Source organism: Echiichthys vipera (assembly GCF_963691815.1).
Source record: "Echiichthys vipera genome assembly, chromosome: 21".
Lineage (NCBI taxonomy): Eukaryota > Metazoa > Chordata > Actinopteri > Perciformes > Trachinidae > Echiichthys > Echiichthys vipera.
In genome coordinates this window covers 4,157,942-4,180,700 of record NC_139846.1, presented here as the reverse complement: position 1 = coordinate 4,180,700, position 22,759 = coordinate 4,157,942, and the positions used below count along the sequence as shown (strand labels likewise).

At 40.6% G+C, this 22,759-nt stretch overlaps 1 protein-coding gene across 2 annotated transcripts; it reads left to right on the top strand.

Moving 5' to 3' along the window:
* Positions 1-4,806: 4,806 nt before the first annotated feature.
* On the top strand, positions 4,807-22,735 carry tnfsf10 (TNF superfamily member 10). 2 transcript variants are annotated; one of them, XM_083935940.1, is made up of 8 exons: positions 4,807-5,015; positions 7,180-7,305; positions 14,025-14,070; positions 14,171-14,287; positions 14,949-15,193; positions 16,736-16,876; positions 22,210-22,301; positions 22,636-22,735. In XM_083935940.1, the coding sequence occupies exons 1-8, from the start codon at positions 4,908-4,910 to the stop codon at positions 22,709-22,711; spliced, it is 951 nt and encodes a 316-aa protein (XP_083792066.1). In that variant the 5' UTR covers positions 4,807-4,907; the 3' UTR covers positions 22,712-22,735. The 2 variants fall into 2 exon arrangements, with proteins under 2 accessions (XP_083792066.1, XP_083792067.1); XM_083935941.1 differs by lacking the exons at positions 22,210-22,301; positions 22,636-22,735 and having other exon boundaries at positions 16,736-17,075.
* The last annotated feature ends 24 nt before the right edge of the window (positions 22,736-22,759 follow it).

Sequence of the window (22,759 nt, the reverse complement as noted above, 5' to 3'; positions counted from 1 at the left end):
TGTGACTGCTTATGCTTAATGACAGCTGAGGTTTGTTCATTATTTTCAGCCAGATTTTGCTGTGCTGCACCGCAAATACACAGGCTGAAATTTGCGTACACGATCTCAGACCTGACCTGAGATTTGATCGTAGCTCCCGCTCACGTCCAAATTGATAAATGCCAAAGTTTGCCAGGAAATGTTCGTACGCACGTTTTTCTGCAGTACGTTCGTTTGATAAATGAGGGCCACTGTGTTTTGGTTGCTCAATGTTGAAGGTTGTTTTTTTAACTTGTATTCAGTGTTGAAGGTTTATAGTGTATATTATGATTCCCATTCTCAGCTCTACTGTGTCTCATAAGCTGCTACAGAAATATTCGGGTTGAAACCATAAAAAATGGTCCAAAATCCCACTGAGACTTTAAGGAACACCACAGAAAAATATAATTTCTCGATTTTTTGCTATTTTGCATCATTTTATGGTGGTTTTGCATCTAGTTTCAGTCATTTTGCATCTTTTTAACGTGGTTTTGCTCGTATTTTTAGACATTTTGCATAATTTTCATGGTGGTTTTGCATCTTTTTTCCTATCAAAGAAACTCTTCTTTCCTCTGAGCCTCTCTCTTCCTCAGCGTAATGAGGAGTTAACCCTCATCTTGTGTCAGTCACTTGTCAGCAGCACAGCCTCTGTGTGGGGAGGCGGACCCCTCGAGTTACCCAGAGTGCAGCAGGAGAGCCCTGTGAGGAGCAGCTTAGAGAACACGCTAGTTGAGATTTGGAGGAATAAAAACAAAGATGGAGTTGGTTTCAAAGTGAACACCACAGCTGCCGTGTGGGAGCACTTCAGGTTCAAACCCAATGACCGTGGTGAACCACTTCACCTGAGCCGCTGTGACACATTTGTTTAAAACAGCAGCAACTAAACACCAACGAGTTCAAACAGACTGAGAGTCCATTTGATTTACCGTTTCTGGTTGTTTTGTTTCTTTATTTTGGATATTGAAAATGTCTTCCAGTTCTCATGTTAAATATTCTTTAGAAATAAACATTTATTGATCTTTGAAAGGGTGTACTTGCATTATTATGACATTATCATTATATCAGTTGAAAATAGTCTCAAAACGGCAAAATTATCGCTTATCGCAATCATTTCTGGGACAATTTATCGCCCAGCAAAATGTGTTATAGTGAATGGCCTGAGATCAAAACACCACGGCTCTCCTCTGAACGCCCCAGGTCTTTAGTTTGTGGTTGTAAAGTTTCATGAGGCTGTGATTATCACAGCAGCTCATTTTAGACAATGAAATGTCTCCTATGGGGACAGACGTCATCACACATGGAGACAACTGGGCTCAATGGATCCACAAGAGTCTCGTCTTTACAGTCAGACCCAGTTTATCACCTTCAACTCTGTGCATGGACCCCAGGGGGCAGAAATACAGGGAAACTCTCAGGGACCCAGAGAAAAGATTTTCATTCACATATCTGGAGGTCAGAGGTCAACGCACCCCCTTTGACTGGACATGCCAGCTTTTCTCTAGCCAAAATTATCCCTAACTTTGGAACGTTATTTACCAATGGACTCCTTAGATTGTATAGTTTCAGATGATACCAACATATTCACTATAAAAAAATGTCGCCCAGGCCCGTCCAAATGTTTTAAATACAGTGTGAAATTTGAGATCGACAAGCTGTTCACCTGGGATCCAGGAGGGTCACATACCCGTTGGAGTTTGAGGCCAAAGCCCCATGAAGAATAAGGAATCCTACTGAATTATTACGGGTACATTACCTTTACAACACCCTTTTGGCAATGCTGCGCAAAGGATGGCAAACGAATGGCGGGTCATAACGGACAAAGAAAGGCAAATTAAAGAGGCAGAAACGCACAAAGAAAAAGCGAGGGAGAGGCAGAGGGGAGTTTGTGAGGCGTCTGCAGAGGGAGGGAGTCGACTTTGCGGGGGAGTCAGTCAGTTCTCGTCTTCGTATCCCTATCAAAACTTGGCTTCAGTTCAGAAATACACTCTGTGTGTGTGTGTGTGTGTGTGTATGCCTGTGTGTGTGTGTGTGTGAGTGAGTGTGAGTGTTTGAGCCTGTATTCATGACAATGTGGCGACTACATCTTGTTCATATTGCGGGACTTTAAGGTAATTTCCGGACAAAAAGCTCAGAAGGTAAAAATTTCAGACTTATTTTTTTATCATTTATATCAACTGTCTTGTAGTGAGGAGGCTCTAATGGATGATCTTGACCCTCACATACTCTCTGTGCTTTCCAACATACACACACACACACACACACACACACACACACACACACACACACACACACACACAGTTTACAGTCTTCGTTACCCCCAGCAGGCCCTTGCAGGCGCAGGAGAGTGAAACCTAAGCAGAGAGAGCGTCTCCCAGGGGGATGGCGGGGCGTAGGAGCCAGATTGAGTCCAGATGTTGCAGATATAGGAACGAGCCAACAGAACCAGGATCCATTTATAGGCTCAGACTGCCTCACTGCACAGCAATACATCGATAACAACGCCACCAAAAGAAAAATGAAAGAGGAAAATGTGTGAACCTTCTTATTCAAGTTCCGTTTGTGTCTAAATTGTAACGTCCTTTGGCTTGAAATGTACTTTTTTTGGATGTGCTCTAAAAACGCTCAGCAGTTAGTCTAAAAATAAAACTACTCCTCCAAAGTTGACGTTTCTTGACACACGGGGTTTCACTGAAGATCAGCAACACATTGAGAGTGTTTGGATGAGAAGATATCAGATATATGTAGAGTTTAAAGTCACGTTTTCAGGAAATTAATGAGCTTGTGGAGACCCCGGACAACATCGGAGGCAAATTGCCGTTGGCTTCACGCTTGAGCGCGATGTGTTAAACTTTTCAAAGAGGTGAGATGATAGACGCACTCCTGATATTTAGCCTTAGTCGGGGATTACAAGAGCCAATGAGAGCGCAGGACACAGGCTGATGAAAAACCAAGGGAAATTTTCTGTGTGCAGCTGCAGACAAACTCGACTGCAACTAATGGGTCCATCATGTAGACCAAAAATACTTTTCCCCATTGACTTACATGGAGAAAGAGACGTCTATAAACCCCGGCAAAATGACCCGTTTTAACATCAGAATTTGATCCATTCAGTCTGATAACACTCATCAAGTCTAGAAGAGACGCACAAATAAATCATTTAATCCACATTCGAGTTAGTGGCTCGGCCAGGGGAAGTCTTGTCTTTCTTTCCACGCCCAACCTCATCGTCAAACCTCAAATCTCTTTCCAGTGCGCTCAACAGGTTCTTCATGTTTTTGGTCTGCAGCCTCAAAAGAAGAATCTCCCATCAGATACCGTCTAAAAAATATATTTATAACACCAGTTCATTCACTTATATAGTGTCCTGAGATAACTTCTGTTATGATTTGGCACTATAAATAAAATTGAATTGAATTATATTAATCACTGATGAACATAAAAGTGATTACATTTTCACATGTCCTTAAAACCGTAAAAACATATCATCTTGGCTGCATGTGGTCCGACTCAGCCGACAGTAGCAAATAAGCTGAAGCCTTGAAGAAAATATGAATTTATGATTTCCTCAGGGACGTAGTCATTTAGCATTTTTTTGTGGTGGTTTTGCATCCTTATTTAGTCATTTTGCCTCTTTTCTAAGTCATTTTCTATCTTTTTGCGATGGTTTTGCATCTATTTTTAGTCATTTTGCACATTTTCTAAGTTATTTTGTATCGTTTTGTGATGTTTTGCATCTATTTTTAGTCATTTTGCATCCTTTTGTGATGGTTTTGCATCCTTATTTAGTCATTTTGCATCCTTCTGTGGTGGTTTTGCATCCTTTTGTGGTGGTTTTGCATCTATTTTTAGTCATTTTGCATCCTTTTGTGTTGGTTTTGCATCTATTTTTAGTCATTTTGCATCCTTTTGTGGTGGTTTTGCATCCTAATTTAGTCATTTTGCATCCTTTGTGGTGTTTTTGCATCTATTTTTAGTCATTTTGCATCCTTTTGTGGTGGTTTTGCATCCTAATTTAGTCATTTTGCATCCTTTGTGGTGTTTTTGCATCCTTATTTAGTCATTTTGCATCCTTTTGTGGTGGTTTTGCATTTATTTTTAGTCATTTTGCATCCTTTTGTGGTGGTTTTGCATCCTTATTTAGTCATTTTGCATCCTTTTGTGGTGGTTTTGCATCCTTATTTAGTCATTTTGCATCCTTTTGTGGTGGTTTTGCATCCTTATTTAGTCATTTTGCATCTTCTTCTGGTGGTTCTTAATCTATTCTTTGACATTTTATCTTTCTATGTCGTAATTGTATTTCTCTCTATGCCCATTTTACATCTATTTTCAGTCATTTTGCGTGTCTTTTCAGCATCTCTGACTTTATGGACCCATTCTCCATCCATGCTTATAACCGTATGACATTAATCAGTGCTGCACTTCAGTGATGCTAAATATATGTCGGGTACGTTTAATATAAATGATTTAAACTTTAGTTTAAGTGAATCTAGACTCTCTAACATTGTACTAAAATGTCATGTACGTGCCCAAATTCAGCTGTGCCACTCATTCATATAGCTAAGACATTGTTTCTGCTCATATTCTGATCTCACAGTAAAGCTCGGGGCAACAGATCTGCAGCCAAGATATGAAAGTTCACAATAAACTTGAAGGCTATCTGTGTTTTTCCAGCCCAGAAATAAAACAATAATCTCAGGAGAAGTTCTGCAGGCCGGCCCCGCCTCCTCCTCCTCCTCCTCCTGCTGCTGCCGCTGCTGCTGCTGCTTGCAGGGGACTGGGAGGGTAGAAGTTAAGCAGTCAGTCTCCTGCTGCCATTGTTCTTGTTCTGGAAGTCTGAGAACGGGACCGGGGGACGGCGCTGGTCGGGTACCGGACGGCGGTCTGTCGTTATGACGGGCTCCGGTCCGAAGCTCGGGGTGCTTCTGCTGCTGGCGGTTCTGCTGCAGACTGTGGTCGTCACCATCACCGTGCTGCACTTCACCACGGCTCTCAATTCGGTAAGTGAAGGCTCCCGGAGCGACGAACCGGAGACGCGCGGAGGCTTTTACGCATCGTGCGCACCGCGAAGTTGTTGGGAAAACTTGACTTTTTGTTGACCTTGAAGACTCCACTTTCATTTCTTGTGCGTCCATTTATTGTCACAAACAGATCAGGACACGTCTACTTTATTTAGTGTTCTTATTTCTGCACAATGCAATTACAGGACACATGAATTACGTCCACAGTTAAAACAATAATTCAGTTTTTGCAACAATGCAGCTTCATGCAACGACACACTTTTTTCTCTCTCTGCGTTTAAAAACCCGGAAAAATAGGACAAGGAAGTAAAAAAAAAAAAAAGCTCTGGCAGCTGCACAGGTTGACTGCAGCTATTTTTTATGATTAGCTGTGATTATGTGTGTGTGTGTGTGTGTGTATGTGTGTGTGTGTGTGTGTGTGTGTGTGTGTGTGTATGTGTGTGTGTGTGTGTGTGTGTGTGTGTGTATGTGTGTGTGTGTGTGTGTGCTGCACTCACTGCTTGTTTTGGTGAGGCCACACTCCTTTTGGTTAGTTACCTGGATTGATTCCAGCTCAGCTCTTAAGTCTGTGTTTACAGGAAAGAATCATTAACCCAGAAGAGATGCGGCAGAAATGAAAGTGTAACAGATGACAGAAAGAAAGAGAAAGAAGAAATTGTGTTGACTCAGGTTGCAGGGAAACTTTCACAGTGATTGTGAAGGTGTAAAAGGTTTATGCATCATTTTTCTGCCTTAAAAAGCAAATCTGCATCTAATTATACGATACAAAAGTGTGTCCTAAAGTTGATACAAGCCATAAACTGTGGTTTTCAATTCAGCTTCCTATACTATCCTACTGATATAAAAATTAATTTAATTAAATATTAGATATATATTTTAAGAACATAAAATGCAGAACATGATGCTTAGGGTGATTAAGCAATGGTGTTGTTAAAGTTTTTTAATATTACATTTATTTTAATTTATTCTTTATTTAATTTGTCAGCAGTTTGGTCAATATTGAGATTATTTAGTACATTTACTCACAAAAAATGTGTTTTAACAGTTGAATTTCTTGACCTTTAAACATAATCCAGCTGGAAAATATATAAAGAAATAAATGGAAATGAAATGAGATAAAGATAGATAGATAATAGATATTTAAATGATAATAATAATAATAATAATAATAATAATAATAATAATACTAATGCTTTCATTTGGATAGGGGCAGTGCACATTAATGAACATATTTGCATATCTCTGTAAACATATCGGATTAAGCTGTTAATTTTCATCTGTAGTCCCTACTAAATAAATAAAAAAGATAAAAAATGAATAAGATACGTTGTAACATTTGTCCATTATCCATTAAAAACTACTAAACATATATAAAAATAAGTTATATAGATTTAAAAAAGATAAAATGCGTTGTAACAATAATGTGTTTCTATTGAAAACGATTAAAAACATATTAAATATATAAAAATAATAAATTAGATTATAATCATTAAGATGAGATGTAACATTTGAACACACTGAAAACTCTAAGGTATATAAGAATAATGAAAACAAATAAATAAGATAGAACTAAATAAGATAGAATAAGTTGTAACATTAGTGCGCTTCTATTGAAGACTATTAAAAATATTCAATTTATAAAAACAATAAATAAGCTTATAATAACATAAGTAATTACATTAGTGCACTTCTGTTGAAAACTCCTAAACAAATATTCAATATATTAAAATGATAAATAAGAATAAATTAGACCAACATCAATATTCAACATATTTCAGTCAGTAACTAATAAAATAAAATGAAATAATCGTTTTATCAGGATTATTTTGTTTTCATAATCATTGGAAGCCTCAACCATGATCGAAATTCAAATAAGATTAAAAGCCCAGCTCGTACTGAACATGATGCTGACTTAGATGTTCCTCAGTCGTCAAGTCAGATTTCAAGAATAATAGAGCATTTTTAAATTCATATAACACTTTAAAACATTGTACACTTGATTTAACCACATCTTTTTGTGGTGGTTTTAGAGTAAAAGTAACCAAAATGAAAATCCTTCCTGGGGCGCGTTTGACAAGACACTAAAAGAGACGGTCGTTGTAATTGTTTTGATGCCCTTGTTGACATTTTCATTCTGTTGCAGATGAAGGAGACGTTCGCCAGGAGCAGCGTTTCCTGCCTGACGGGCGCCGACCTGCACAGCATCACGGCTGTTCGTGGGGATCCGTGCTGGCAGGTCACTCAGCAGCTCCACCTGCTCATTGAGAAGGTACAGCGAAGCAACAATAACTCTTCCAAAAAACACGTCCAAAACTTGTACGTAAAATCTCATAATTCTCACTTTTAAGTTGTGTCAAGTATGACTTCACAACCGCACAGCAGCACAGAAATGACCTTTGCATATCAGTATTTGTTGATCAGCTTTAACGACTCAGTGATTATTTGGCCAGCTGCTGAGATCTCTGTCTTTTCAAAGCTCAGTGTTTTTTCCCCTCTGGCTGTTGTGGATCAAAAACTCCCCACCCACTGGAGTTTGGAGACATTACGAATCTCTCCCCCCCATCAACCCCACCCCAACACTTCATCATGCTGTAACGGCCAACGAAGCCGAGGATATATCAGCTTTAATGTTACTATCGGAATTATTGCAGGCTCTCTTATTGATCGGACTTTTCTTGCGAGGTTTGAATCGAGGTTTCCACGTACCCAATGCTGTTGCAGAAATCCAAAAGCCTCACTTTGTCGTTTTTTTCTCCAATCAAAAATGCCACATTTTTGCATCATTTCCGCTTCACGTGAAGACAACTTGCCAAAGTGCGTAAAAACTTTAAAGCACCTTTGAGGATCTAATTTTCATGATTCCATTCAGCTTTTCTAATGCAAATTTAAAAAACTGTTAGCTGAGGAATTTTTGATAAAATGGCAAGTGGAGTCATATTTAATGTGTACAATTGGTGCATAATACATGAACACATTTTCTTTCATCACACAGCATAAGCAAAAACGTTGCAGGGCATCATTTACTGTTGCCGTCGTAGGGTTGCAGCGTGTGAAACTGCTTGAAGATGGACTCTTTAATTTGATTGAATTCTGCAGACAATTAAATAAGAGCAAGTATAACAGTTGTACAGTGTGTCAACGCGTCTGCCTTAAAATAAAAAACAGGAACAAAAACAAAAAACCCCGACATTGATCCCACTATCCCTCCCAACAACCCACGTTAGACATGGTCACAGTAACCAACTAAGTAATTAAATAACATATAACATAAGTAGATAAGTAAGGTACAATGAGACCAAACAGAGTGAAATCCATAGCTAATGGCAAAAATAAATAAGGTAATTCAAGAAAAAGAGAAGGAGAAAGAAAAAAAGAAGGGGGGGTCTCTCCTTCCAGGCACTAGGAAGTGTCCTCAGCGTCATCAGGAATAACAGTGAGACTATTGCTATTTAAGCAGCAGTGGGTCCCAAGTTTTGTGGAATGCTGTCAAAGATCCCCTCTGTGAAAACCTAAACTTCTCCAACCATAGACATTGCAAAATATCACATATCCAACTATTGTGAGTCTGTGGAGAAAGGTTTCCTTTTAAGGAGAATGTTGCGTCTGGCGAGCAGGGTGGTAAAGGCCACGACACGTTGTGTAGTAATGGGCAGATTCCAAATTTGTGTTAAGAGCCTGTTTGAGGGGTGGACATTTATCAGACCAACATTCAGAAAGCTTCAGGCACGTCCAGAACATGCGTGCGTGGTCGGCTGAGTACAACCATCACTGTGACTGGGGTATATCTTAGCCAGTTTAGCGTTGCTGAAATGGGCTCTATGGAGCACCTTCCACTGTAATGGGCCGGGCCTGGCCCAAATTGAGGATGAGTGGACCAGTTTCAGAATGTCCCTCCACTGGTCATCAGTAATGTCTACCCCCAAATCCTTTTGCCATGCATTTTTAGGTGAGACAGTGGGGACTGGGCTCAGAAGAGTAATCTTATTATAAATGACAGATATCAGTCGTTTGTGTTGTACGTTGAGAGATAGGAATTGGTCCATATCAGCTTAAGGGGGGTGGTTTGGAAAATGTGGGAATTGCTTTTGGAAAAAATGTCTCATTTAAAGGTACCAAAAAAAGCTATGAGGCAGGCTGTATTTGTCCAACATAGATGCAAAGGACTCAAAAACACCTTCGTCATACAAGCATTTTGAGGCCCTATGCGTTTCTCCCTTCCTGCACAGACCATATGCGGAATCTATGGTCTGTGCAGGAAGGGAGAAATGCATAGTTATTCAAGCCCTTTGCAAACTGTACTGCTTCCTGAACTGGATCCAGATTTTAATGGCATTGGTGACGACCGGATTGGATGAGACCTTGTGGGCAGTATTGGGGAGCTGTGAGCAAATCGTAGAGTGCAGAGAGCAGGAGGAAGATGTTATCTCAGTATGAGCACAGGGTGGGCAGGCGTCTGCAACTTCACTGCGGAGCCAATATAAAAGTTTATTAATGTTGCAGGTCCAGAAGTAGTGATGGAAATTAGGGAGTTCTAGTCCACCGTGAGGTTTAGGGAGTCGGAGAATATGTTTTTTGATACGGGCTGGTTTGTTCTGCCAAATAAAAGCATTAAGCTGTTGATCTAGATTAGTTGACTTGCATTTACCTAATAGTGGCTGGAAGTTCTTTTGAAAAAGGTCCCTGAAGACAAGGCTGTAGACAAACACAACACACACACACACACACACACACACACACACACACACACACACACACACACACACACACACACACACACACACACACACACACACAAACACACAAACACACACTCACACACACACAGAATAACACAACACATCAAATACTCGAACCCCTTGTCGGCTGTTTTAATGGGGAATATTGATAGTGGGAATGATTTTGCCAAGTTGTTGACAAAGAATAACTCACTTTTCTGAATATTCATCTTATACCCCGATAGGTGCCCAAACTGATCCAGGATTGATAAAACTGGGGGGAGGGAGGATGTGGGGTTTCAAATAAATAAGAAAAGGTCATCAGCATGTAAGGAGAGTTTGTGGACCAGGCCAAAACGACCCTGACGGGTCCCACGTTTGAGAAGGAAACGGACGCCATTAGTGCTTACAGATGCAGAGGAGGTTACATACAGAAGCTTAACCTAAGAAATAAAATTAGAATTGAAGCCAAATTTTTCCAAAATGAAAAATAGAAAGCATCACTCCACCCGGCCGAAGGCTTTCTCTGCGTCTAGCACCACTACGACCTCAGGAGTGTCCGATCCGTGTTAGAATATGATGTTGAGCAGCCTTCTGGTGTTGAGTATGCTCCATCGAGTTTTACCAGTTCCTCCACAATTTCCACCAGCCTAGCCCTTTCCGCCCTTCTTATTTGAGAAATATAGGACATCATTTCTCCTCGAGCAGTAGCTTTATGCGCTTTCCACAGAGTGCCACTGCTGACATCAGGGGGGTCATTAAACTCTACGTAAGAGCGGAATTGAGTCCCAACAAAATCTTTAAACTTTCTAAAATCTTTAAACCTACTATCTGACAGTAAGTTTGAGCTGAAGCTCCATGGTGAACATTGAATTGTATCTCATGGAAAACTAAAGTCAACTGTGATAGGAGCATTGTCAGAAGTGACTATTGGGTGATATTCACACGCATTCACGCAGTCGAGGAGGTTGTTATCAATTAAAAATAAATCAATTTGGGAGAATGTGTGGTGTACATGGGAGAAAAAGGAGAAAGATTTCCCATGGGGGTTTCTAAACCTCCAGGGATCAGAAATTCCCAACTGTGATACATATGTGTTTACTGTGTGTGCTGATTTGGCTAGTGTAACCTGTGTAGGAGAAGATCTGTCAAGAGTCACATCCTGCACCAGGTTAAAGTCTCCGCCCATGATAATACAGTCACTGTCAGCGTTTGGGATTTTTGCAAATAGCCTTGTAAAAAACTGTACATCTTCCCAGGTGGGCGCAAGCACTAAAACCAAGACCACTAGTGTGTTCTGGAGTGTGTCTGAAACTATGACATAGCGGCCTTCAGTATTTAGGATTACATTTGTCGGCTCAAACAGGACCCTTTTATGAATGATGATAGCTGCTTTGAGATCAGTGGAGAGGGCTGTGCGGTGCTCTGCCCAGAGGTTAGCAATAGCAGCCATGCTAATCTCGCCACCTGCCTCCTCTGCAGGGCTAGCCTTTGCCCCCTGGTCTTTTACAGTCTGTCTTGTTGAATGTGTCAGCATATTTAGGTGGTGTATCCGTTAAATGAGACAAATATTACTATTGTTGTGTCTTTCGGGGTCCTGAAACGTAAAAATGATCAAAAGTCGTGGGAGCAAGACTCGACTCGAGTCTAGAAAGGTCATTTTTAATCCGGATAACTTCCTGCCTGGAAAAATGTTAATTTCTTTACATGATACTGGGAAATGTAACTGAGAATGTATCGACAAGTGTAGTTTGTGCATTTCTTCTTCCTCCTTCTTCACCCTTAACACACACACATATTTTGACTCACACACACACACACACACACACACACACACACACACACACACACACACACACACACACACACACACACACACACGCACCGTCCTGGTGCTACCAAATGTGTTTTGTGGGAACACAACCGGTGCAGACAGATGTCCGTCCTCCACAGAGCTGGGTCCGTCTGACGTTCCTGTCTGTTATAGTGAAGGTTTTCGTTGCCACCGTACTCTACAGGGGAATTGTTGGGTCTATGTAAATCATAAATAAGTCATAGAGTGTGGTCTTTACCTACTCTGTAAAGTGTCCTGAGACAACTTTTGTTATGATAAATAAATAAAATTGAGTTGAATTGAATCGAATTGAATTGGACAAATGTGGATTGATCCGCCTCTGAAAATTTTCCCCAACAAATTAACTTTTTTCCATTTGAGTCATAAAATCTACAAGAAAGAAACAAAAAACAGCAACAAAGTGAACTGTTTGACAGCATCTTATACATCTAATGCATCTATTTTAAGTGTTTTTGCATCTTTTTGTGGTGGTTTTGCACCTATTTAATGTCATTTACATCTGGTCCATGGTTTTGCATCTATTTTTAGTCATTTTGCATCTTTTAATAGTGGTTTTGCATCTATTTTTAGACATTTTGTGTATCCTTGTCACCATTTCTTGTCTCTATTAGGTCTATTTTCAGTCGGTTAGCATCTTTTTGTGGTCGTATAAGGACATTATTATTATTATTATTATTATTATTATTGGGGGCTTCCCTGGGCTGCTGATCTCTGAACATTAGCAGGAGAAGAAAAAATGCTGAAATGATCCAAATGACTGTCTGCAGACGCACAATGAGCTCCTTCATAGCTGGAGATGTGATGTGATCCTGTGTGGTTTAATCAGCACAGGAATGTGTTCACCTGCTCTCTCTCTTTCTCGCTCTCACACTGCACACATTCTTTTCCCTTTACTTTATATTTCTGCATATTGTTTGTTTTTGTCCTCCTTCTCCTCCTCTGACTTTCTTGAATAACACACGCCGGGTATTTTCCCCGACTCAGCTGCTTGATTAAATTTAGTTCAGAATATAAACATGATGCCGGGACATTCCCCTGAGACTAGAACATCTCGAGGTTTTAACTGAAATCCCATTTCAGGCTCCTGTGAAGAAGATAAAAAGGGCATCTTGTTATCTTATGTCTTACTCTAAATATCTCCTCAAACATGTTTCACTCGAGTTTGTTTGCTTCACACCCGGATAATAAATGATTCAGTCGCTGCTCGGTTTATAAAGCTTAAAAAATCTGTTGAAGTATGACATATTCATTTTGCATCTTTTTCTGATGGTTGTACATCTATTGTCAGTAACTTTAGATAGATAGTAGATAGATAGATAGATAGACGGAACACGGACAAAACGAAACATGGGCACTTAGACATGAGCACGAGATAAATCAAGATAAATGAATAAATGAATAGTAAGGTGCAGTGGCAGGACGATAAACGGAGGTTTATGAATTGAAAAGTCGGAAGGTAGGAGTGATTTCCTGTAATGTTCCTTAGAGCAGTGGGGTTGGATCAGTCTGCTGCTGAAGCTGCTCCTTCTTCCATGATTGCAGGCAGTGTTACAAGCATCCTGTCCACCACCTCCTCCAGGGGGACATTTCTATGGCATCGTTTTGTTTCCCTCTTTGGGCATTTTACATCTATTTTCATTCTTTTTGTGTCTTTGTCGTAATTTTTTGTCTCTATGCTCGTTTTGTGTCTGTTGAGATGATCCAAGTATGATCAGGAGATGCAACTCTGGCGTTTCCTGCGATCTAATCGCGGCCATCGTACCTGGGACTTCAGAAGGAGACTCCCCCATCTTTCCATAGTCAGAAACTTGTGATCTGAGCCTGTCAGGAGCAAAACAAATCAATACATTTTTGATTATAAGTTTCCATTAAATTAAAAACTGTTGACGTTTAAGATAGTGCACATCAAGCAAGTCCTTCCTCCTTGATGTCACAAGGACTTTTCAACATTTATATGATCTTTTTAGTTGAGAATCTTGAATTTGGGGCAGATGTATAAACTCTACAGAAAAACCTGCAAGACCACGTGTCTCATTCTACACAAGTTATTTATTACGATGAACAAATGTTGTTTTCCTGCTCTTCGGTCGTGCTTTTTTCCTCTTTTCTCATCATGTTTTTTTCTCAATTTCATTTACATCTACGTCTCAGTGGAATGGTTTTCATCAGTTTGGCAGTCATTGCATCCTTTTGGAGCCAATTCGTCATGTAAAGGAATCTAAAACACGAGGGAGAGGGAGAGGGGTCGGTTACCAGGGAGGGATCTGTTACCAACCTGAACATCAAGGCTCCTTTTTTTCCCAGATGTCAGCAGAAGTTCACGTCCAACAAAAAGGCTGCTGGGTAGACCTGCAGAATAAAACTAACTAGTGTTGGTTTTGAGAGTTTAATGTATGTTTTCTGCTGTTCACCCTGCAGTCTCTGTCTCAGCGTTACCAGAAGCAGATTTCATCGGCAGTGAGAGGTGAGAAAACTAAAACGCACGCTGACATTTGAGTGGCATTTGTTCGTGGACGCGTTTTCATGTTGTTGCATTCCTTTTTTTTCTCTCTCCACTTTTTTAGATGAAGTATCTCGCGTGCTGCCCTCGCTTGTGATGGTAGACAGGGCTTCACCCCGCCCCATAGTCGCAGCCCACGTCACCGGCAGCTTTGTGCCAAAACTGGAGCAAGAGGGCGGAGGTGAGTCGTGCAGGAAGAGACCGATCAAAACTGTCTTTGTAAACCGGATCAGCCTGCAGAGGGCACTTTGCATCTGTTTTAAGATAAGATAAGATATTCCTTTATTAGTCTCACAGAGGGGACATTTTCTATCCACAGCAGCAAAGAGGACATAGAGGATGTCATTTTCAGTCATTCTGCATCTTTTTTAATGTTTTGTGTCTCTTTGTTGTCAGTTTTTTGGTCTATGTGGTCATTTTACATCTATTTTTAATCTCTTGTGTCTCTTTGTTGTCATTTTTTATCTATGTGGTCATTTTGTGTCTATTTTCAGTCATTTAGCATCTCCCTGTGGTCGTTTTGCATCCATATAATCATTTTTTTGTCCCTTTTTTTGTGGCCATTTCTGGTTGTTTTGTGTTAACTTGTGGTCATTTAGCATGTCTTTATGATCATTTTTTGTGTTTTATCAGCAACATGTTGAGTCAGGGCCCCTGACTTTATGGGCCCTTGGGCTTGTGCCTGTTCAGTAAACCATCCATAAAGTCCTTTATACACTACTCTGGTTTATTGTTATTTAAATGTAACCATGTCGGTATGTTTCGTCCCTTAATGAATTAAAAAATGTGATTCCTAACTTTTTCTTGTGATTTAATTGAGTAAATGTTTTGTTTGTTTTCAGCTCCGGTCTCCGCTGGGCGCAGGGTTCAGGGTCAGAAGATCTCGTGGTGGGAGGGGCAAAAGGGGCTGGCCTTCCTCCAGGACGTCCGGCTGGTGGACGGAGAGCTGGTGGTGCCGCAGTCCGGCCTCTACTACGTCTACGCCCAGACGTACTTCAGACACACCCACTCCCTGGAGGAGGAGGGTGAGGACGGCGAGGAGGCGGAGGACAGAGGGAGACCCCTGCTGCAGTACGTCTACAAAAAGGTGAGCTGAAGGTTGGCGTTGGGTTTTACGCGAGTTTGTTGCTTTACATCGTTCTCTTCTAGTTTATAATTATTTGTCTTGACCTGGATTTGACTCTTTCTTTTGTTGCAAGCCGTAATGTAGAATAGGGCTGCAATAAAAAAAATATTCTCATTATAAATGGCTCTATTTTAATCAAATCATGTTTAATTTTCCACCTAATCTACCTCTGATTTTAAATAGCGTGCTTATTCTGCAAATTCAATCAACACACAACACAATGTTATTGATCTGATATGAGACAGCAGAACACTGGGAAACAGTGAATGCAACACAGGTCTCCAGACGGATTGAAAGCAGGAGCCTGGTGTTCACATGCAGCTCCACTGTCTAGAAATGACATTTGAATCTCTCAGTTTTTGTTGCACTGAACTCTGCAGACGGATGATTCACAGCAGATGAGTAACTTTAGAGGTCGGCCTGTGACTAATGTGAGTCCAGACAGTGACTGGGTTGCATCAACTCAAAGCAACTTTCTGCTTTGTGTGCTAAAACTAAACTAACGCTGAATAGATTACAATTAGTTTATGGAAAGTCTCGCAATAATCTGATGAAATCTTACTCAGCAAAACACCATCACAAATATGTTTGTAAGGTGAGTTATATCAGACAATAAATAAAACATCCATAGTTTTTTTTAAGAGTGAAAACTGAAAGGGGAAATCAGTCGTTGTTTTTCTATAAAAATGAAGGAACGTTGGTTGTTAAAATAGATGCAAAACCACCAGAAAAGGATGCAAAATGACAGAAAAAGATGCAAACCCACCAGAAAAAGATGCAAAATGTCTAATAATGGATGCAAAACCATCACAAAAAGATGCAAAATGACTGAAAATAGATGCAAAACCACCACAAAAAGATGCAAAATGACTTAAAACAGATGCAAAACCACCAGAAAAAGATGCAAAATGACTAAAAATAGATGCAAAACCACCAAAAAAGATGCAAAATTACTAAAAAAAGATGCAAACCCACCAGAAAAAGGTGCAAAATGACTAAAAATAGATGCAAAACCACAACAAAAGACGCAAACGTATAATAGATGCAAAACCACCACAAAAAGATGCAAAATGACTAAAAATAGATGCAAAACTACCAGAAAAAGATGCTAAATGACTAAAAATAGATGCAAAACCACCACATAAAGATGCTAAAAGGCTAAAATAGATGCAAAACCACCACATAAAGATGCTAAAAGGCTAAAATAGATGCAAAACCACCACAAAAAGATGCAAAATGACTCAAAACAGATGCAAAACCACCACAAAAAGATGCAAAACCACCACAAAAAGATGCAAAACCACCACAATAAGATGCAAAACCACAACAAAAAAGATGCGAAACCACAACAAAAAAGGACCAAGAAGAGAAACATAAAGATCACGTAGAAAACCGTCTCAACAGTGTAGAGGGGCCTCTTACATGTCTGTGCTTGGGGGCCTGTTGTCTCTGAATACGCCTGTGCCGCTGCCCTCTCTCACTCATCTCTCCTGCTCCGTCCAGGTGAGCTCCTACCCAGTTCCCATCCTGCTGATGAAGACGAGCCGAACCTCCTGCTGGTCCCGGGGCTCCCAGTTTTCTCTGCACTCCGCCCACCAGGGGGGGCTGTTCCCGCTTAGCAGCGACGACCGCCTGTTTGTCACGGTAACCAACGCCTCTGCCGTGGACATGGACGAGAAGAGCAGTTTCTTTGGGGCGTTTCTCATCAGCTAATGAAATAAGACGCAGGGACTTGGTATCGCGTGACAACGGATCACGTTGTTTTTTTTTAATGCATCCACTTGGTAAAACATCACATTGTTGCAGCCTTAGGACTCGAACCCAAATGAAAAACTGAGTCACAGGGATGTCTGGCTTTCTTTAAAAGGGTCACAAACCGACAAGAAATCTGACAACACTGGTTTAGTGTGTGTGTGTGTGTGTGTGTGTGTGTGTGTGTGTGTGTGTGTGTGTGTGTGTGTGTGTGTGTGTGTGTGTGTGTGTGTGTGTGTGTGTGTGTGTGTGTGTGTGTGTGTGTGTGTGTGTGTGTGTGTGTGTGTGTGTGTGTGTGTGTGTGTGTGTGTGTGTATGTGTGCATTAAGGGTAAAAGGGAGGTGTGGTCACTCATCTTCAGCTGGATCGCCCCGGGACTGGAAAATAATTATTTTTAACTGATTGGAACTGTGCTGTGATTTACACATATGATGTGAAAAGGATCATTTTGCAACTGAAGTATGCCACAGTTTGCCGTAAATCTGCAGTAAGTATAAGGCTGTGAATAACACCAATAAACAGCAGTTTCATAAGAAATAGAAATAGAATAAGAAATATTACACACATGTACAGAGAAATAAGAATAGGCACTGTTAGGACAGACGGTTACGATATGCAGAAAAAATAGAGACAAAATAGATAAACAGGTGACTTCGACATTATCAGGTCTTTACTTGTCAAATAACTTAGTCTGTGTAAAATATTGACTAAAGTGTGATCATCAAATATGGAAAAAATAAGGTTTCAATAATGTATCTCGCTCGTTCTTTCACTTCCTGGTTGATTAAAAAAAGTCAGTTAAGTTAGCTTGTTAGCTCGTTAGCTCTTTAGCAAAGAGGACGTATAGACGAGAGTTCACTGAGCGCTTTCACAGTGGTGCGACGACAAACTGACTTTCTTGACTTTCAAAATGATTTAAATTGACAAATGTATAATTCATGGCTCGATTTGAACAGGATAAAAAAAATCTAGTTTGTCTCTCTCCGTTCACTACCATTCATATTTTGTCAGCATAAAGTCGCTGGGATTGCAGGGACTTCGCCTCTCTATGAGTCTTTGGACTCAACAAACATTTCTTCAAGGCAGAAGCTTTTAAAGGGAAATTTCAGTGTGCAGAGCAGCAGGGTTTCCTAACGGGGCTTGCACAACTCCAATTTTATTTTCATACTGGTCAGCTAACCGACACTGTTCTGCTGACATTCTGCACACCAAGGTTGAACTCAGGCGCCCTGGGACTTCTTTCTTTCTTTCCCCACACTCAATCCTTGAAGCAGCAAATAAAACAAACTGACAGGCAGCAGTTAGATAAAACCTAAAGCTCTAGAGCCAACTATCAAGCTATCTTCAAGGTCCATCATTTCACTTTTTTGTGTGATATCTATTGATTCTACCAGAGCAAAATTACTTAAATAAATTCAAAACCACAACAAAAAGATACAAAATGACTAAAAATAGATGCAAAACCACCACAAAAAGATGCAAAATTACTTAAAATAGATGCAAAACTAATATAAATCATGTTTATTTCTGCTGTAAAGTCGTGTATTTTGAAATGGGGGTCTAAAGGGATTGGCTCACTTCTTTGCAGCCTCAAGTGGCCATTTGAGGAAGTGCAGTTTTCAGCACTTCTGTGATAGCTTCATTTTTTTTTAGCATCGAAGGTTTACGCTTCCTCGTAACTCACAAACAGCTCAGATTCTCCAGCAGGGGGAGCTGTTTTGTTCTCGCTAAAAGCTCAGACATGCACCGCCTACAGGAAAGAAAAGGCACAGCAGCTTAAACATCCGTCTGCCTCAAAGAATTGTTTGTATAAAACGCTTTCCAGCTGAAAATGAGTGATGATCTGAGTCCCTGGATGTGTGTTTGTGTAAAGATGTAAATATTGAGCTACATTATTTTGTATTTTGTTTATTTTTCTAATAAGCCTGCAAAGCTCTCAATGAACTCTTCTTAAATTTCCCTGTGCCACTGCTCACATTACAGGCCTCTCAGACGGCTGAGCTGACAGCCCTGCTGAAAGATTCAAGGTGTAACTTTTCCTTCAAGTTTTACAGCACCAACTTTTAAAACACTGCTCCCTACAAATCAGGCTTTCACTTCGTGTTTTTGTTGGCAGCAGCAGCAGCACCGCCACAGTCTCTCTCTCTCTCTCTCTCTCTCTCTCTCTCTCTCTCTCTCTCTCTCTCTCTCTCTCTCTCTCTCTCTCTCTCTCTCTCTCTCTCTCTCTCTCTCTCTCTCTCTCTCTCTCTCTCTCTCTCTCTCTCTCTCTCTCTCTCTCTCTCTCTCTCTCTCTCTCTCTCTGCTGTTGGCTCGTCCGTCTCACCCGCTCTCCAAATGGAGCATTAAACGCTCCCTAAGCGCTTCTCGGGCATTCATGTCATGTCGTCTTAGCTGCAGATGTGACCTGTAGACCTGGAAAACAATAGTAAACACAGCATCCAAACAGCAGATGTGGAGAAATGTTTTTTTTTTTCTGTAGCTCCTCTGTTCATGTGAACACTGAAGGTCATGTATTTGACTGAAGGAGAGCTGGACGAATGAGGGAGTGTAACTGATCGAGCGTAAATGTTTTGAGTGAGGAAATACTCACTCTTTCAGGTCTACTTTCTAGATCCCTCCTGGGGCTTAGAGCCACATCGTGTGACCTTCATCAGCTGATGGAGAAACGATATTAGACGTCATCCAACTCTCCTCATCCCTCAAGTTTGCACATCCTTGATTCTTTTCCTCGTGTCATGGTTCCTCCCGCCTGAGATGCAAGAGGAGGCAAAGGAAACACCTGAGCATCCTCCTTGAGATGCTGCTTTTCATTCTGCTTTCTTACCCGGGTGCCCAGACCACCTGCACATCAGAAGCATTTTGCATTTGAATCGATCTAGCCATCTGCAGCAGCTCCGACAGGTTCACGACCTGGAGTGTTTATTTACTATTTACACGACAGTACCAGTGGAAACTTGAGGTGTCACCCGATAAAAAGGCTGGATAAATATGTTTATTTACATCTTGCAGTGTGGGCGTAGCAGAGCGTGCATCGCTCGCTGTATTGAATTCAAACGTATGCAAAACCACCACAAAAGATGCAAAATTACTAAAAATAGATCCAAAACCACCACAAAACAGATGCAAAATGACTAAAAATAGATGCAAAACCACCAGAAAAAGATGCAAAATGAATAAAAATAGATGCAGAACCACCACTAATAGATGCAAAATTACTAAAAATAGATCCAAAACCACCACAAAAAGATGCAAAATGACTAAAAATAGATGCAAAACCACCACAAAAAGATGCAAAATGACTAAAAATAGATGCAAAACCAGCACAAAAAGATGCAAAATGACTAAAAATAGATGCAGAACCACCACAAAAAGATGCAAAATGACTAAAAATAGATCCAAAACCACCACAAAAAGATGCAAAATGAATAAAAATAGATGCCAAACCACAACAAAAAGATACAAAATGTCTAAAAATAGATGCAAAACCACCACAAAAAGATGCAAAACTACTATAAATCATGTCCACTTCTGCTGTAAAGTCGTCTATTTTGAAATGGGGGTCTAAAGGGATTGGCTCACTTTTTTGCAGCCTCAAGTGGCCATTTGAGGAAGTGCAGTTTTCAGCACTTCTGTGATGGCTTCATTTTGTTTACACTAACTCATAACGCAGAAACTCACCTGTAGCAGCTCAGGTTGTTTTCTTCTGGCTAAAAGCTCAGACTTACACCGCTATGCCAAACATCTACTGAGAGTTGAACGGTCGTTTATCGTCTGCTGGACGCTTAGAACTTCACGCACCAGACTCTTCCTCCCTCCACCCGGAGCAGACGAGGAGAGAGGAGATGTCCTGAGGAGCTTAGAAGCGAGGAGGACACACAGAAGTGTCCTACGCAGAAGTCTTTTTCTTCATCAAGGGGCGTATAAATACTCCTGCAGGTAAAGCTGTGCAGCGCCTCCACATGGACTCAAGACGCAAGGTGGAAAGTGAGGAGACGAGTTCACAGGAAGGAACTGAGAGATGGCACGCAGAGATGGAGGAGACAAGGAAGCACACACCAGACCAATGAGTCATTATACAACAGCTGGTGAAGGTCAAAAAGGTCCAATAGGAAATATTGACAAAGTCAAGAATGAACCCGGTTTAACCGTCTGTATGTGAGAAAAGCAGTTATGAGTTCTCCTTTTCCCAACTGGACCTGAATGCAACTGTAGCGCTGGTGTAAATATCCCAAGCCTTTTTGCACCTTTTAGACTTTTTCCAAATGTTTTTTTCCCACAGAGGTCGCAGAGACATTTATACTCCAGACGATGGTTTTAACATGGTTTAGAGTTCATTTGTGCTCTTTAATTTGACTTTTCTGACACGAGCGAACCACTAACCTGCAGTCAGTGCCTTATCAATACGTCCAGCCCCCCTCTGGAATAAGTGGAAACATCCACCTGCACGCTCCAAACACCTGGAAGGGACCAGAAAAGGACACAACTGTACACTAAATCACATTCTATTTGAATTGTGAATGCAATCAATGTGAATGTAAATAATGGGTTGGTTTTGACTGTAAATATGTGAAATAAAAGACACTGTAAAAGGAAACATCTTGCATTCATCCCACTTCTTACTTTCTAAGTCATATTTGGAGGTTTTAAGCTGACCCATGAAGACAACGGTGGTGTTTGGTCTGTTCAGAAACCACCTCAGGCACCCTGATGAAACCAAGATCGCACGGAAACGTTTGCTGAAGAAAGAATGAAGAATTTTGCAACATGTTTGTACGTTTGACCAAGAATCTAAATATCCATCAGTCAGTAAAAGCCAGAAATATCCACAAAAAGCTGCCGATTAGAGATCTTTTTCCTTTTTAGAGTTACATTTTGCAGATAATGTAAAATATTGGAAAATCAAGCTTTATCCATTTATTTTGGTAAAATCACTAAATATGACATAATAATAATACATTTATATTAATTATAACATTGATTTCATTTTGGGCTACTGGGCGGTGTAGTGGTTAGCACTGTCGCCTCACAGCAAGAAGGTCACAGGTTTGCATCCCGGGCCCTTCTGTGTGGAGTTTGCATGTTGTCCCCGTGTCTGCGTGGGTTTCCTCTGGGTTCTCCGGTTTCCTCCCACAGTCCAAAGACGTGCACGTGTTAGGTTAATTGATGAGTCTAAAATTGCCTGTAGGTGTGAATGGTTGTACGTCTCTATGTGTGTCCTGTGATAGACTGCCGTCCTGTCCAGGGTGTACCCTGCCTCACGCCCGATGTCAGCTGGGATCGGCTCCAGCACCCCCGACCCCGGGATAAAGCGGTTGAGGTGAGATTAATTTCATTTTATATTTGTCATAATTATAATTAGGGATTTTACCAAAATACTTTAAAATTAAGCTAAATGTACCCGTATGTTGAGGTAAAATCACTAAACATCATTTAATAATACTTTATTTATGAATAACATTAATATATTTGTTAGTGATTTTACCAAAATATTGGGAAATGAAGCTGAGTTTATCCTTTGTTTGAGTAAAATCCCTCAGAATAATTGAATAGTTTCTTGATATTAATAACATGAATTATATTTAGTGATTTGATGAAACTAAATGGATAGATTGAGCCTAAGTTGGCTGTGTTTGACCCTTTTGTGTTGTAAGAGGTGAGCTGAAGTCCTGGACATCTGAAAGGCTCTCCTGCCTCCTGCTGGGGCTCATTAAACACAATCACATCTGACACATGAAGCCCAACGCTGCCCTCCACTGTTTCTGTGACGCAACAGCA